General features: G+C 46.2%; 1 protein-coding gene and 1 long non-coding RNA gene across 2 annotated transcripts in view; one reads left to right on the forward strand and one right to left on the reverse strand.

Moving 5' to 3' along the window:
• The window catches only part of LOC135371598 (uncharacterized), a 111,717-nt gene that overhangs the window by 47,586 nt on the left and 46,273 nt on the right, over positions 1 to 17,858 (reverse strand). Inside the window, exon 4 of the mRNA XM_064605595.1 lies at positions 15,019 to 15,171. Coding sequence (XP_064461665.1) covers positions 15,019 to 15,171 — 153 coding nt within the window. The remainder of the gene's footprint in view (positions 1 to 15,018; positions 15,172 to 17,858) is intronic.
• On the forward strand, positions 7,773 to 8,457 carry LOC135371597 (uncharacterized). The gene is made up of 3 exons (XR_010415654.1): positions 7,773 to 7,804; positions 8,298 to 8,363; positions 8,430 to 8,457. It is a non-coding gene; the product is annotated as an uncharacterized LOC135371597 (long non-coding RNA).

The raw sequence follows: 17,858 nt of genomic DNA on the forward strand, positions 1-17,858 counted from the left end.
CTCTCTTTCCTGACATTACGATTGACTTTTCCGACAGCTTACCTACAACCACAAGTTGAAGGACCGCAAGGATTTCGGGTAGACATCGGGTTTTACCCAGATTCTTGAAAATTTGTTCAGGGGGAGCTATCGTGAAAAATCGGGTTTAACCCGAAAACGAAGAACCTTAGGCATAATGTACCAACTACCCCAGACTTATTCCTGCCTCACAGACTTGCTCACGCATGCGTGCATAAGACGGGCCACAGCTCCATTCTTCAGTAAGGGACTTGAAAGGATGGGTTTCCGCATTGCAGTGTTGGTAAGACTAATCCTAAAAATAGAATGTTGAAGGAAGTACAGTCAACAAGCGGGAACTGAGGCACGCAGCACAAACAGCCTGTTTGCACGCATTAATTAAGTTAAGTTGCATAGTGAATCTCTAAACATTGCTCAGCAAAGGCAGCATTTTTTCCCCTGAATTCAGAAGCCTCTGGGGACAACACTCTATAGACCTCCACCGGAGAACCGTCACCGTGATGTAATCATGACGCTGATAGACATAGTGAAACTGAAACGGCGCGGGCGGAGAACACCGCCGTTTCACGAAGCCATATTCCTTCATGAAGGTCGCTGGTGGCTTCTTGCATTAATGGTACACACAAATGGGGTCACGTTTTTAGTCGCTTTCTTGTCTTCATTCGCGTTCCCAGTCCACCGTTGAAAGAAAAGGCGACTTCATCCGAAGAGTTGCATCGTCTCAAAGTCAATGTCATAATCCTGTGCTGAATGTTGTTTGTTATTGCGACTTAGTGCGCGCTTACTTTGTATAGAGACACCACGTGCACTCCGAGAGAAACTCGTGCCCTTCAGGCTCGAGAGGATGGAAGAGCCTGGTAGCCAACTTTAGAAAGGGCTACCGAAAAGATAGGGCTTCCGGCAGAATGGAGCAGAAAAAGGCCATACAACTAATAATATGTAAAGAATTGCTAAAAAATCTTACAGCATCAGATGCCACTTTTAAACGTGGCGTTCTTGTGACATTGATTTTTTGCTATAGTAGTTCCAATCTACCAAGTTGTACCATCTGACGTCATTTGTTTGTAAACAGGGATAGGTCTATTCTGATCAAAACCACACGGTTTTTCACAACATTTTGACAAAAAATTTTGAAAGCCAAAATTCAGTCTCTGGGCAAAAGTGCGCCAGCTACACTCCAAATACACTTCCTCATGTGTAAAGAGAAAACAAACGATGCCCCAGTCATTCCTTTCGCCTTTATCAATGTGTATGTTATGAGAAGTCAGCCACTGATAATGATGGGCTGTGTCGCTTGGAGTAGATCTTGACCTTTCCGCTTTGTCTAAAGTAAAGGTGGACCCCGGAGTAAAAAGGTGGAGCAAAGCTTCTCGCAAACACAAATTTCACCCGACATGCTTCATCCAGCGACATATTTTCAGCTGTCTTCAGCTCTTATTTGGATAGCTTTTTTTTTCATAAGCAGCTTGCGCGCGGCGATAAATTGCTACCCTATACTCTTTCGGTAAATCAGCTCTTAAAATTCTAACAATTTTAAGAGCTGACTTACCAAATTTTTGAAGCAGTTTCATAATTTTCTTAAGCAAAATCTATTTTTAGGAATTTAATTACATCATCTCGTCGAACACCGTGTACACAGGGTATTTATTTTTATTTGCTACAGAATTTTTATAAACTAGCGGAGCAAAATAGATGCTGTTTTTACAGCCGAGTTCTACGGCCTGGCTGACATCCTCTCGAAGAAAGCAGGCGACTACAAGATGACTAAATACCTCAATTTATTAATGAACTCTAATTAGGGAATTTCGTTCAAAAGAGGGCGATCAGAATGAGAGACCATCCTAGTTGAAAGCCATTCGACGTTTAAAAAATCCTGAAACATGCATGTGTGTGAAGATATCCACCCCTGAGTTTTGATATGCAAATGAGCCGAAACCACAGCGACCTGGAACGCAGTTGGTACAGTCGTCATTTCACGTCAGGGGGGCCACGTGAGTTGGGGCAATCGAGATGTTTGGAGTATGTGCCCACCTGCGGACCAGACAAACCAGTTTCTCACCCAGATAAGCCTCTGTCGGCAAAGGTGATGCGCTTCTCAGGCGCGCTTTTTCAGTTTCGGCTCATTTGCATATCAAAATTCGGGGGTGGATATCTTCACACACGTGCATGTTTCAGGATTCTTTTAAACGTGGAATGGCTTTCAACTATGATGATCTCTCATTCTGATCTCCTGCTTTTGCATGAAATCCTATAATTAGAAAGCTCATTATTGAATTTTATGTAATTAGTCATCTTGTAGTTGCATACTTTCTCGGAGAGGATGTCAGCATGGCCGTAGATCTCAACTGCAAAAACGATATCTGTTTTTGCTCTAGCTAAACATAGAACGCACTTAAACGTAACTATTGTCTCCTTCGTGATGCTGGGGAAATGTCTCTCCCTTGCTTAACAGCGTGGTTGCCAACCATCACTCTATTGGCAGGCTGCTCTATATGCATGATTATGGCATGTGATCGAAACTCAGCTGCGTGTTTTGCCCACATTTGTAAAAAGGATAAATGCGCTGATGTGTATAGAGAGCCAGGTACATCCAATCAATAAACCCAAGGTATATGCTATAGGGACCGTGCGACACCTAAAGGGGGCGCGCTGCTCCGTCGCGACAGCGCTGCCAGTGGCGGTCTTGGAAGTATCCGACGTGATACCACGCCGCCCGTTCTATGCATTCTCAAATGGAACCGTAGCGTGCGTGGCGACCGCCGTAATTAGAAGAGCTAATTTTCGAAGTGCAAATAATGTGGAACCTTTCTGGGACGCGAACGAAGAGAATGGAGACAAACTGCACAGAAGCAACCACCGTATTTATAATGTATCTAACAGTGCGTAAGGAGAACAGCCACTCGCGTCTGGAACACCTGCAAGCGATACGTCGAGAGGATGGTTATTTGACGACTCACAAAATCCTGGCTTGCTAGCGAAGGCTATATACGTTTGTTTCTCTGATTCCAGCCACTTGTAATGTGTTTTTGACTGAGTCTTGTATTCCTTTCGTCCTCTTTGCACACACATAGCTTCGTCACTGAAATCTACATCGTGCGTCCGTTTTATCCATACAAGTAAACACGTGAGGTCACAACTTATTGTCTAAACTTGTACTGCAGTCTTTCCAGTATCTTCAGATACAATAACGCTAAAGAGATCATTAAAAAAGAAATTATATGAGTTTTTGCCTCGGCTACCACCGTAGGCTTGCGGCACGACAGCTGTGAAATGGTTGGCGCGTATATACTAAAACTAAACCTTTTGGACAACGTAGAACTTCCGTTCTCACTGTGAGACTCGTCAACCAGATTACCGGGAACAATATCGGCTCTGGGCACCGGCGATGAAACACCTCAATCAGTATCACGATCCAGCGGCGTTTCACCTTCACGAAAGTGGCAACTGTAAATCGTTGATCATTTTGCAGGTCCTCATTCAGTTTCATTGAAACTAGGACAAAAGAAATAGAATATGTTGTGCACACCTCATGCAATGGCCGAACGCGCGTCACAAGCGTTATTCGCTGCCAGTCTAGTGCCCTCGGTGGTATTGGAAGCATAGAAATCACGAGAAATGAAACATCAGGTCCCTAATGTGAAGAGTTCTTTTAGGTGCTGGCACACTTAGCGATGCAACAGTTCCAGTGTGGCAAAAAGACACCCGCAGTTCACATGTAAACAAAGCTGGCTACCCGGCGGCTATCACGCAAGGTACTTTCTCCGGAGGTCGCATCGCGGCGCCACCAGTTTGTCGCACACTCCCTATAAGTGATGTCTATAGGTTTGGTCTTGCGGATATGAATATACTCGCTAAACTGGTTGTTATACAAACAGGAAGTTGAGGAAACATCATAATTACTTTCCCGAAACCTTTCTGCTGCTTGTTCACATGCTTTGATTGGCTTCGAGAAATATTAGTTACGTGGAAATATTGTGTATGTGCGCATGGGGGGGCTATGCTTGATAATGGCAACACATTTCCAATGGAGCTCACCTCCTGCCGTGTCAGTCCTTGCCGCCTTTAATAGGATCCGTGACGACCACTTTTCCGCTACACTCCTGTTCCACCCCCGCCATGATGCCCCTACAAGCATCATGGCGGATGCCTCAAATGTCGCGGTCGCTGCTGTCCTTCAGCAGCGTGTCTTCTCTGCTTGGCACCCTATCGCTTTCTTCTCGCGCAAGCTCAAGCCGACAGAAATACGCTATAGTACCTTTGGGCGTCAACTCCTCGCCATCTTCCTCACGGTAAAGCACTTTAGGCATGTTTTGGAGGGCCGCCCATTTACCATCTATACAGAGCACATTTCCTCTCACGTATGCATCTCGTCCTCCAGCACCGTATATAGGTGGGGTGCACGGGCATCCACTGGTTCTCCAGAAAGAGTGAAAAAGCACGGGTAAAGCTATGGCTTGACGTCAAATGCACACCACCTATACACCACGAGAAATCAGACAGCTCTCCTTTATATCCGAATTTTCTACGGATATCCAGCATGGCAGTGGTGCAAATAACCCTGCGGCCGACGCCCTCAGCTGCGTCTCTGCTGTTACCGCGCCGCCGGAGCAGCGCTGCCAAACCGCCCTCTCTTTCGATGCCCTTGCGACAGCCCAGGTTGCTGACGACGAACTCGTCCGTATCCGCGCTAGCCCCGCCCCGACCAGCCTCCGGCTTGAAGACTTTGCCGATGGCTCTGTTAACGTGCACCGAAATCTGGACACATGGTACACCACATTTAACGTCCCTCGCGAAAGACGGCCTGTCAGAGAAACGTGTACCCTTCCACCAAGTTGCCACTGTCTACGGCCGCGTTTGAACCCGCGATCTTGGGGTTCTTTTTTACACTAACTTTTTACTAAACTTTTTTTACACTTATGTTAGTGTAAGAGGGGTGTATTTTGCAATATACACCCTTATCACACTCATATTACACCCCTTCGAGGCTGATCCTCTCATACATGCGTGTGAATTGGGTGCACATCTACATTGGTGTGTGAAGGGTGCAATAACAGTGCGTGGTTTATGTTTTAGTTATGGCACACACACCTTACACTGAAAAGGGTGTAAAAAGTTTAGTGTGTACCAACTGAGCCACCGAGAGCGGCTGAAGATACGGAAGAATTTGTGCTAAATACACTCAGTCACAACATTTGCAAGATTTTATCACCCTACCATGAAGGTGGTAACGAGGGTAGTTACACCCCTTACGGTCTTAAGCAAGGAGGTACCGTGCGGATAAGGTGCTCACTCGTGGAGTTATCATCTTTCTACATCTTTTTTTCTGAGAGTGCGGAAAGGCACCGAATGACAAAAGCTGCACAAAATAGTCCACTCCTACTGCTCTGCATGCCGACCAGGGTGCATCTACGGTCAGACACCATGTTGAAGGGCATGGACATGCACTGCCGTTCACAGATGAGCCTTGTTCAACAGCCTACATGTTAAAGTTGCACCAGCAGCTCAGTGGTGCCACAACAGACACAACAGCAGCAGCAAAACCAGAACATACTGAGCTACTGCAGCAGCTGAGTGACGTAACTGCAAAATCCGAAGATCTTCAAGATTATCCCCCACGAAGACAGAGAGCGATCTGCGTTTGCGTTTTTAGTCCTCCGTGTCGCCTGACATCAGGCTTTTTCTTCAATGTATTTCGTGCACCAGCTCGCCTGCCATAACGCTATTTTATGTGAGGCACGAAATCAAAGACAAAGAGAACTGCTTTTAGGAAAAGTTTTGCAGGATTCTCAAAAAGTTTCATAGTCCCCTTAAAGGGATAGTCGCATCCGGAAGCGTGTTCAGGAACTGTTATGGTCATGTTCCCTGTCGTTCATAATGTACGCCGGCAAATTTTCTCCCCACAAATCCACTTGGTTCACTCAGAAACGATTTTTAAATGTTCGCGCTTCCGACGCGCACGGCAATCCCCGCAAGGCGTCGACACTGGATGACGTCACCCGGATAAACCAACCATAAGGAGGCGCTCATTTTCGCCGAGTTCGGTGTGTGTCTGAGCGTGCGTCTGACCCTTTTTCTTGTTGTCTTGTCGCATTTGCTTTGAAGTACTTTGAACCACAGCGTGTGCCCTAGGATTTCACGCCGTTGACGTGCGATGTCACAGCCAGGAAACCGGTGCTACGTGCCCGGGTACACAAAGACTTACAACGCGAATCCTGAGCTTACATTTCACCGACCTCGCAATGGCGAGACGAAACGAAAGTGGGAGGCAGCGATCGCCAGCCACTGCTGTGGTGTGGCCCAAGGACTGAATGTTTCACGCGTCTTTTCCTGTCATTGCGCCGACGACGCCTAGTTTGATGACGATGTATTGCAAGTTCGGCTCGGGCTACGGCAGAAACGAAAGCAGCTGAAGATTGACGCCGTGCCTACCATATTCGATCGGGAACAAGGGCAGGAACCAGTAACGGAGGTAAGTGACAATCCTGCGTTGCGTGGTCACAGCTACGCTGCGATGAAAAATATCAGTTGTCACAGTAAAGATCATCGCGAACACCGGCTGGCCTCGCCGCCGATTGTAACGTCACAGTCACACCGGCTACTAATGTACACAAACTATTACAATGATTGCACCATCCTGACGCAATAGTACGCGTACTCTCGAAAAAAAAAAAAGATTGGTGTGTTGCTGCTGTGCTAATGATCGCAAGCACGTCAACGGGATTAACTGGATTTGGTATGTTTTGTCAAGCCACGAAGAAAATTGCAATTCTTGTTGCACGTCCCACAAAATAATGGTTATGTACGGGCCCTGAAAATTGTCGAGTTCTGTGAAAGGAATCCTGTGTGATGTGGCTGCCAGTGTTTATAACGTAATGTGGACAAGAAAATAACAGTGCCAGTGGAACAGGGACCGCAAAGGGGAAGATTTATTTGCATAGTCATTTTTATGTTTGTTATTGTACCCGCTAGGCCCACAACGTATTCTTTTGAGTGTTAGCACTCAAGGCCATATTTCAGATGTGGAGGTCATGGCTGAAGCAAGTGCTGGGGACCCACTTCCCACTTCATGGCGCATCTCACAAGGGGATTATCCAGAAGGCTGTATGTAAACATCTATCACTGCAGTTCACTGTGCTGTAACGGGGATGCCACTAGGAGATTGGTGCACATCTTTTCTCCTGTTTTTGCACCAGAGAGAAACACAACATGCTTAATCCTTTTTTTTTTTTATTGCGGCATGTGGGAGAGTAAAAAGGGAAAATATGGCACAAAGAAAAATTGGTATTTTTGACAGCTGCATACATATCTTCTCCCTATTGCCCATGTCTTGCAGCCATTATACTGGATGGACTACTACTGGAACCTCTGGTGCCGTACCAAACAGTCAGCCAGTACAGGTTTCTCTATACCTTAGTTCCAGTTGATCGTGAGGAAGCCGTAAAGAAGGATGTGAGGAACATGGGAACAGAGGAACAGCTGTTCCTTTGTGTACATTAGGTACTGAGAAAGAGCACTTATTGTGTAAAGGTTGAAACGTGTATTTGTACACAGACACTCAGACAGAGTTTGTTGCGTCGAGCACAACTGTGCAGACTGAGCTTAGCCTTCCGCCACAAACTTCCTTGGCATTGGCTGAAGGTGTCCCAGGGGACATGAGAGGCAGCGAAACTGCAGCGCAGTCTACGTACCAATATTTCGATACTGGTGTGCAAAGGGCCTCAAGTCCAGAGCCAGGTACAGCGCCAGATGAAGTGCCAGAACTCGATACCACGTTTGGATCGACAAGGTACGTGACTCTGATGTGCGGTTTTACAGACACCTCTAGTACCGTAGGTACCTTTAGCGTCCTGCATACAGAGGGTTTAGACACAGTAATGGAAGCAACTGGAAATCCATTGCGTTATATTTATTACTGAAGAAATGAAATGTTGCCTTGCGATCACAGTCCGTAACCGTTAGGTCTCTTACAGAAGGCCATTTCATTACTTCAGGTAGAAGATGAGACAAAGAATTTTCAGTCGTTTATGTAGTGAACTCCCTTTAAGTTAAAAGTGGATAAATTGAAATTTATGCTTCACTCAAACACACAGTGGTTTCCCTGGTATACTTACTGTGTTGTAAAATACATTCAACGGCTCAAATTACTGCTTAGCTCAAGCAAGCCCTGGTGGATACTGGGCGGGGTGAAGTTACTGAGAGTTTACTGCAATTTCTTAGTGTAACCCACGTACATCACCCTAAACGCCATTCACAGGCATGATTTAATCTCTTACATGCAGCATCCCCGACCCACATGATGCTACACTTCATACGTCGGACATGGTGGAAAGTTCTGACGATGAAGAGTGAGTTGAATATTCTTAGTGCCGTGATAATGGAAAGAGTTGCATTGCAAACTCTGCCTTCTACAGTGATGAACTCAGCAGCCCTCCAGGGTCCCATCAATACCCTATATACATCAACTGTGAGTCCGTGGCCATGGGCAAAGAAACAACACCTCATATGTGCATGTCTCCTCCTTTTAGGGAGGAAGGTGAACGCCTCTTTCTTGTTGCCGAGTCTAGTCTGCCAGAGCTCCTGTCGGAATTCTTGTGCTGTGGTGTCAGTGAGCTTACCACCACGATAAAGCCAAGAGGGACATGGGTACAAGCTACGACAACGTGCAGCTGCGGCTGGAAGCGAATCTGGTCTAGTCAACCCTGGGTCGGAAGCAGACCTTTGGGCAACGTGCTGCTGTGTACGTCCATACTATTTTCTGGGATGAACGTGGCAAAGGCTCTTCGCATGTTTGAAATATTGAGGGTGCCAGCACTGTCCAAGTCGCAGTATTACAGGACCCAGAAGGAGTACCTCATTCCCGCTGTCAGTTATGTAAGTATATGCCATCTGCATGAAACAGCCAGTACAAACTCAGCACTACTGCACATAAATGGCAATATTGTATTGCCCATATTTTGCCCTCTTGATGAGGAGCCACAAGAATGAAAGAACTTGGTTATCGAGTCCCCTTCTAATGGACAGTACACTGCTTTTTCCGCAATAATCCAAGGTTTATCAGACTAGACAGAAGGAACTCCTTGAACAGCTGCAGCCACGTCCCCTAACCATTGCCGGAGATGGGAGATGTGATTCTCCTGGACACACTGCCCTCTATGGAAGCTACACCCTGCTCGAGACCACTGCCAACCGCATAATACACTTTGAAGTGGTCAAGGTACAGTCTTCAGTTTTTGCTTTGCTCCTCACTGTTTCAGAGGAACTTTGGAGAAGGCTAACATCTACCACATGCTTGCTGGCTTGCTTATGTTTTTGTACAGGCAACTAAGGTATCGAGCAGTAATGCCATGGAGAAGCATGGGTTACAGAGGTGCCTGGCATTCCTTGAATGGAATGATATGGTCGTAGACACCCTTATTAAAGAGAGACACACTGGAATCAAGGCGATGATGAGAGACTGCTGCCCTCAGATAAAACATCGCTTTGATGTGTGGCACGTCGTCAAAGGTGCCTATACCAAGTGCATACTGTTATGGTTTTCCTGGGGATAATGACAACGAAATTGATGTTCCCAGGGGTAAAGAAGAAGCTATTGGCACTTGGCCGCTCAGCAAGTAATCAAGTGGTGAACTTGTGGGTGGATAGCCTCGTTCGCCATGCCTACTGGTGCCCAAAGACGAGTGGAGGAGACGGCGACCTATGTCTTGCAAAGTAGATGTCGGCCCTCAACCACATTGTGGACGTCCATAAGCATGATGATCCTGTCTACCCAGTTTACTACCATGGTGCGACCTCGGAACCCCGTGAGTGGTTGAAGGAAGGTAAGCATTTCACATTGGCATCGACGTCTTTTGGAGCAAATTTTTCTTTCTTCATTTTTTTTCTCTACGTGAATACGTCTTTGCTGTCAATATGAGGGGGAAAACTAGCCATCTTGCAACATGATTTTGTCGACTTGACCACTGCACAGAGGTCAACTGGAAAAGTTTCATTTGATAAAACAATGCTCATTCAATAAAACAGTGGAGTGCTATGAACGACACGGGTTGTTCTTGCATGTCATGGCATGGAGAGGGGGCTCAACTGAAGTGGGTCCCAAAACTGTCTAAGTTTTGTTTTGCTCATGGGTTACATTTCAGTCAAGTGGATATTATATCGTGTAGAATAAGCTACAGCGGAGAACCGCAATTAAAACTGGAGCACGGAACACAGACAACCGTGTTCCGTGCTCCGGTTTTAATTCAGTCATGTACCAACAGGCCCATTCTGCCATTTCGAGGAGAACAGCAAGTTGTGCACGTATGGATGAGTGCAGAAAAGTTATTATGGATTGAAGTTGGAAAAGCCTAGCTACAAAGGCGAAAGAATAGAATGAGAGCAAGCAGAAATCAGGTCGAAGTATAGTAAACTGTAGTGGCCTGCAGAAATGTTGGCTTCACCGTTTGAGAAACGAATCTCAGCTTGAGAAACCAGTGGGGGCGCATGGGGATGGCAGAAGCGTAAAAAAGTAACACAGTACTAATCTCATGCAGTTCCAGTATGACCAGAAGATCACAAAGGGGAACAATACGTGTTACTATGCTCATGAATCATCTCGTGGGGAGACGTTCGCATTGATGCCCACGACTGGCATGCAAGCGTTGGTCATTGGCAGTGCACTCATAACATCCTTCAATAACATGATTCTCGTCACCATATATGGAACGTACATGTTCTTGTACGTATTCATGTCAAACTCACGGTTGTGGCTCTGCTTCTTTGCTTCTTCTCTGCTTCTTTTGCAGACAGTGAAACTTACAGGAAGGTCACGGACATTATTGCAGCACCTGCCCTGCTCAAGGACATCCCTCAGCCGTCCTCCCAAGACCAAACGTACGGTCTGGAAGCCTTCCACAGCGTCTTGCTGCACTTCACGCCAAAGACATTTTCGTTCCATGATGAGGGAATGCTAGCCAGGTATTAAATGCATGGGCGGGCCTTTCGAAGGAACATTGTAACATCATTATTCATGTTGTAGGACACAACTGGCCGTACTTCACTATAACGAAAATTCCGACCGTGCACAATTGGAAAAAGAGGGGTCCAAGCAGTACCGCCTGAAGCCTTCAACGGTTAAGAAGGCATGGCTTGTGGTACCTGTGAAGGAAGACGCAACGTACGGTATGTACCTGGCAGTGGTGCGCTGAACATGAGTGTACCCACGGTCATGAGTACAGGATGTCCATCTTTTTGCTGTAGAGGAAAAACTTCACAAACAGAGCGATAAAATGGGTGTGCATGGTGCTTTTCTCCTGCCCGTGATAAAAAAAAAAAGAAAACAGCTGGTGCTTGTTCTGTATCACTTGTTTCTATCAAAACTATCACAAAAATGGTGTTAGTTTTTTTTTTTTCATTGCTCTGTTCGTGAACTGTTCATTCCCCATTAAAAACAGAAATAGAAACTTTATACGGCGATTGGCCTGTGAGATCATGTTGCAATTATCTCCTTCAGCAGAATACGCGACGGCACTTACAGCAGAGGTGCTACGTCGCATCAAACAGAAACACAAAGAACCACCAGCAGTGGAAGCTCGCCCAGCACGGTCAGCCTCTTATGGTGAAAGGCCAACCTTGGGAGAAGCTATGGAACGTTTTCAATCAAGGTATGTGCACGCCCCAATTTTGTCTTAAAAGGTGGCATATGATTAGACTCTGAAGTTTTAGGGGTTTTTTTAAACTCGTAGTATGCTGTGTATGGTATGCCTTGGAGGAGCGTTGCACAACACGTTGAAATTTGATTTTCTTATTTCAGGTTCCGAAAGTAAATGTGGCTCCCTACTGGCAATAAAACTTGACAGCCGACCAGGATGCACCAGCCTTGTTTCCAGCAACAAAAACGGCCCTTTTCAGGGCCACCCAACTTTTGCCACAAGAGGCTTTGCCTGCGTGCAGATGACCCTTTCAGAGGAACATTATAGAATGATAGACTTATTGATTTTTTATACACCGAGAACATGAAATAATATCTGTTCTTTCCTTTCTTTCAGGAGCAGTCACCTGCAACACCAGGGAACGTTACCACAGTGGCTGCCTACAAAATGTATCCTAACAAGGAATAAATGTCTACATGCTACTACAGCTTTTTGAGATTTTGTATTGCAGTTGAAACTAAGAGGAAAAATGTGCTGTGTCAATGAGCTGCAGCTGCTTTTGTTATCCCCTGATTCCAGGAAGAGGAAAACAAAGGAGAGACTTGCATAGCGTATTAGTACACCAGATATGGATTTGCCAACATGAACCCTCCTATCATCCCTGTGGCAGCGTACCTGTAACCGCCCAGACTTCACACCACATTAATGTAGAACCACAGCACAACATAATAAAATAGCTTAGGTTTATTTGCCTCCCATACATAATGGGAGGCAAATAAACCTATGCTATGTTGTTATTCCCACTCCGTCATACTCCACTGTACAATAAATCGATACAATTATAGGGTCATTCTTTATTCCCGTCACTACACCGCATTGACAATCTACACAGAGTTCAAAATATTCCCACCTCGGCACTAACTTAGTGCAGTACAGTCTGGATTTGATGCCAGAGCTAATAGTGCCACGTGTAGTAGTTTTTGCTGTACAGATGGGTAGACAGTCTGTTGAGTGCAACTGGAATACAGAGTGGCAAGACAAAACATCCCCCACACTGCAGAAAATTGCTGCAAGACGAAAATGTTGCTGACATAGGCACACTTGGTGTAAGTGAGCCCTTGGTCATCCCCCTTGCCTCCCATCAGAGGTTTTGGAGGATACTATTGGAGTGTGGTGTACGGATAAACCTATCCGTACACCACACACCTGTAGTATCCTCCAAAACCTCTGATGGGAGGCAAAAGGGATGACCAAGGGCTCATTTACACCAAGTGTGCCTATGTCAGCAAAATTTTTGTCTTGCCACTACATGTCTCCAGTTCCAGTCATCAGTATGCACCAGCTTGTCTCTCTTGTCAAGACACCCTTGCTTCGATGGTCCTAATGCTGATAGCCCTGATAGGACGTAGATGGGAACTCCCTCCTGATGGCTCGGACAACGCATCCAGGAACCTATCGTCTGTTCCTTGGACCAAGGTATCCCCAGACCCATCTCGTGAATGACGAGTATGCCGTGAACCTCAGGCAGCTGGAAAAGACAAATCCACATGACATTTCTTTTTGTTTAGCATTATATCTTGTGGGCATTTGCATACTTGCCAAATCTCCCACAGTGTTGGGAAGACAATGGCCAGAACAGAAGAACAGACACTAACCCAACCTTGGAGTTCAAAGCCTGTGCATTCCTTTCTTAGTTCCGGGGTCTCCCGCATTTTGAATGTGCAAGGTTGGCAAGTGTGCAACATAGTACAACAGAAAAATGGTCCGCCTCTTTCAGGATGAACCCGATTCCAACAGCTAACTCCCTCCCGAACCAGCTTCCCTCCAATTCCGGCAAAATCCAATTTCTCCCAAAATATATTACTCTTACATTCTTCAGTAACATGCTCCCCCCCCCCCCTTTATTGGCACCTCAAAAGCTTCTGTTTTCAGACTTGTAAGGCTATCCTTCAGAATTCTCACTGGATATATGTCAATCAGGGTTTTGTGTTGCCAATCAGGCCAAGGCTAACTGGCATAATTGAGAGCATGTCGAGACTAGCTGAGGCGACTGTGTTGCTTCACTTTTCCTAATGGAATTGTTGGACCAGGATTCTGGGTCGTTCCAGGGCTGTCGGCCACGCTTACGATTCATGGGGGACAAACTTGTGTAGGCCAAAAAGCTGCTGAGAATAGCCGCCCTTTTGTATACAACCCCTGTCCACTTTAGGTTCGACAATTTGCGTAACCAACAACACCCGACTAGCACCCGAGTTTACCCTTCCGAATCTTGATGGGAGGTCATTTAAACCAAAAAAATCATTACTGTCGTAATCATATAGCAAACGGAAGAGCACTGCAGCAGGCTTACCTGTGGTCCCGGGGATTGAGTCGCCTAAAATGTTGGTCATAGCGGCAGAATTGAGGCGCGTACACCACTAGAAGCTCCCTACGGAGGCAGATGTCCCTGAGTAATGGGTGTTGTGTTATGCACTGCACGGCGGCACTGTTGCACATTTCTACCACCCTGGCAACAGAATGGCAACACAGGCGCTCGTCGGGCTCCTGTGGGTCGCAGACTCCACACAGACACCTGCCGACAACAATTTCAACATTCTAAACTGTTTCGCACATCCGACGGCAACCATGCAAAGAGATACGTCACCTGAAAATGTCATCCCGCGGGTTAGCCGCAGCCACATCTCGTGCATGGTCGGCGGGTTCCAGAGGCATTGGGTCCGTATGGGTCATCATCCAGCATTAACTCGTCGCCGCTACCGCTTACATGTTCGTCAGAATCTCCCCCAGACAGAGAAACATCACTCTCGTTTTCAGACTCCATGTTTGCTACCTTCGCCTTCGCTTCGCGATCGCCAAACAGGCGCGCGGCTCACATTTACCCAGGGCGCGCGCTGATTGGCCTTATCCGGGTGACGTTTGCTCCCACTTTTAGAGAGCGAGGGCGCAAGGATTCCGGTTTCCTTTTCATCGGATTGCGCGAAAAGTACGCCGCGGATCGAAATGGTATTTTCGGGCCCATTTCAGTGGTCGGCAAGGAATTAGAATTCGCATTAGTTTCGAAATTGACCTCGGAGAATGCGACTGTCCCTTTAAGATGACTTTTGGAACTGGTGGCAAGCACGACGTTATTACAGCACGATGTGGCTCCCGCTCCGCTGTCAGTTGCCCACGAGTGATCTTTCTAACTGCAACATTTACGCTAAATACTAACTTCGCGAATACCCTTGGGAGCATTTTTAAGTGGCATCCAGATATAGCGGCCTTCACGTTGAACGGAATGCAGAAAAGACGGCACCCTACAGACTATGCATCCGTTCATAGAAATGCAGTTTTCCTGGTCAGCATCGCTAACTGCGATGAAAGTATACAGTACCGTGTTGAAGACCTTGTTTCTGTCACTTTTGTAAGAGACGTGGATCTCCATGACCATCATAGAATCAAACTTCTGGTCAATCCTCTGGAGGACAAACTCCCTGCAAAAGTTAGGCAAATCTGCATCCGTCGTGGTTCCTCCATTGCAGGACACCTGTAAAAATAGACAATATTAATAAAGAGTGCGAGAAGGTGTTAATAATATTTATATTAATAACATTAATAAGAATCATAATAATAATACTAATAATAATAGCCGGCTCCCGTGCCCTAGTGGTTAGGATGATCGATCCATGCCGAGACTGGGAGGTGACACGGGTTCGAATCCTGTCACCGGCTGTGGTCTGAGGTTTTCCCTGGGTTTTCCGAAGACTTTCCAGACGAATGTCGGCGCAGTTCCCCCTCAAAAATTATTCATCTGTATGCGGGCTCGGCCACACACGGAGGCTTGTGTCACTGATCCCGGCGTCAGCAGCAGCAGGTGTGAGAAGACAGATACAACATGTATATGGTCACCAGTCAAAGTAAAAGCACCGAGCACAATAAGCGATTTCAGATATTGTCCTTGTGCTCCGCACGAGGGCCCTCCGTCGCCCAAGTCAAGCGCATCGCGCAATGCGTCGTGGGAAATGGGTTACATTCGTGCTCGCTGCCTGTTGCTCGAAGGTGCGGGAGGTGAAGGAGAGAGAAAACCGAAACCGTTTGCGCTCTTTGAAAACTAAATCCCAAGATGCAGCGGGGCTTCCGCAACACGGCGCTCTCTGGTGTCCATGCAGTTTCTGAAATCGTCTATTGAGAACAAAAGTGAACAGTATTCAGGGAGGTGGTAAAAGCTAGATTCCTGATCCATTATAGCATTTGCGCTTTAGATAACTTTTGAGTTGTCGTTGTGATTGTATGTCAACATTGTCTAAGGCAATTTCGTGAAATAATTGCGCTACGTAGTAGCGATGGCAGAAGGTTCCATATCTGGTGAAGGTATGAGGAATATTGAAATGGCACTTAGAATAACGGGTACCATGCTTAGAAAGAACTGGCCTTTTAAAGCGGCTGCATCAGTAATGCTTAAGTGCTAAAATGTAGTTTAGTAAATTCTGAAAGTTGGGAAGAGCTAAAGAGAGAAAAAAATCCGAACATTCAGCATGATTTAGATTGCCCATACCCTACGCTCTTTAAGGAGCTTTTTACTAGTCTATTAAGTTTCCACGCTTCTCTACACTGTGCAAAGATCGTTATCCCGTATCTTACAACACTGTAGCCAGACTCTTTAATGTTATTAATCTAATGTGCGGGGGATAACGAAGCGTAAGCAAGAGTGCTGGATACTTTTCTGAGCTTAGCGCAGAGTGACGCAATTTGTGTGTTTCATGTCACATGACTGTTAAAAAAACTCCCAGATACTTAACAGTGTCTATACAGGGTGTTTCCTGTTATCTGCAACAAATTTTCATAAAAAGGGGAGTTGCCATAGGGCTGGTCTACTTTTGTCATTGGAATACTCGACGGAGCTGCTACCATGAAAACAATATTTTCTCAATTAGGAGACTTATTTACAGATATATTTCAATCAACTTTTTCATTAATGACTTCCGGGAGCAAATTGCAATTGCAATATTAAAGCCTAATCACCACATGATCCGCTTGAACCACTGATGAAGCACTGAAGTAATCACAGCGCGTGCTAGAGACCAAGGTATTTCACTTCTGCCGCCCGCTAGAAACAGAAAGTGATCGCCAAAAGCCGCAGCCATCACTTAAAGGGACTATGAAACGATTTTTTTCTTCGTTTCGTTCGAAAGAAGACATTTTTCTGAGTCTAGAACCGAAATTTTACTTTCGTCGCGCGAGCGGATTTCTCGGGAGCGAATTTAAACGGAGCGGCGAAGGGAGGACAGCTGGCGCCGCGCCGTGACGAGCTGCCGAGCGGAGACACAACGGGTAACTTGACGCGACCACGGCCGGCTCAGCAACACGTCCTCGTGACGTGTTGCCGAGCCGAGGAATCCCGCCAGGAGCATGCGCTGTAGGATCCCGCATATGCGTTCATCGGGAGTGGAAATCTCCATGACAGCAGCTTTCGCGCGATCGGCAGATTTCGGCAGTGGCGGCAGCCACAGCGCGAGTGCGGATTCCTCAGCACAATTTTGTCACATCAGTAGTGACATGAAAAAGCAAAGTAAGCGCACAAGACAACACAAATAGCAGTTCCTGACCTGCCATTTACTTGCAGTTTATGTAACATCAACGACATTATGCCAGTGCTTTCTTTCAAAGCTGCTCCGAGTAGATTCATTCAACGCCTCAAGACAGTGGCTTGAGTCTCAATCCTCCAGTGCACTCTCCCTAATATCGGATCAGCTCAGTGCCCTGGTAATTTATGGCGCAAAGGACACCTGTACAGGAGTGCTGCAACTGGAATCAACTGCTACTCACAACACATCAACACAGCACAGTGTCAAGCAGCAGCTTCCGTATCTAACATACTTCAATACCGCTGTACAATCTGAAGGGTAAGCTGTACAGACTTCATAAAAGTTTGATGATACTGATATGCAAGGAAAAAGTCTTAAGAGCGGAACATGTGCAGGCATGCCTACTATAGGATATTTATCACTCATTATTCCGCATCCGTAACCTTTCACTTGTCTGATGTGAGTGAAGGGGGGACACTGATCTGAAAGCTCAGAAATTTAGTAAAGTTTCTAATAATTTTAAGGGTACAGATATAAGATATGTATTACAGTAATGCCTACCATTGGGAGGGTACACCGAAACCACTGGGGAGCACTGCGATATGAGTACATCACATATTTTTGCATGTCAGCCACCTGCTTTTTACTT

Source organism: Ornithodoros turicata, chromosome 1 (genome assembly GCF_037126465.1).
Source record: "Ornithodoros turicata isolate Travis chromosome 1, ASM3712646v1, whole genome shotgun sequence".
Classification (NCBI taxonomy): domain Eukaryota; kingdom Metazoa; phylum Arthropoda; class Arachnida; order Ixodida; family Argasidae; genus Ornithodoros; species Ornithodoros turicata.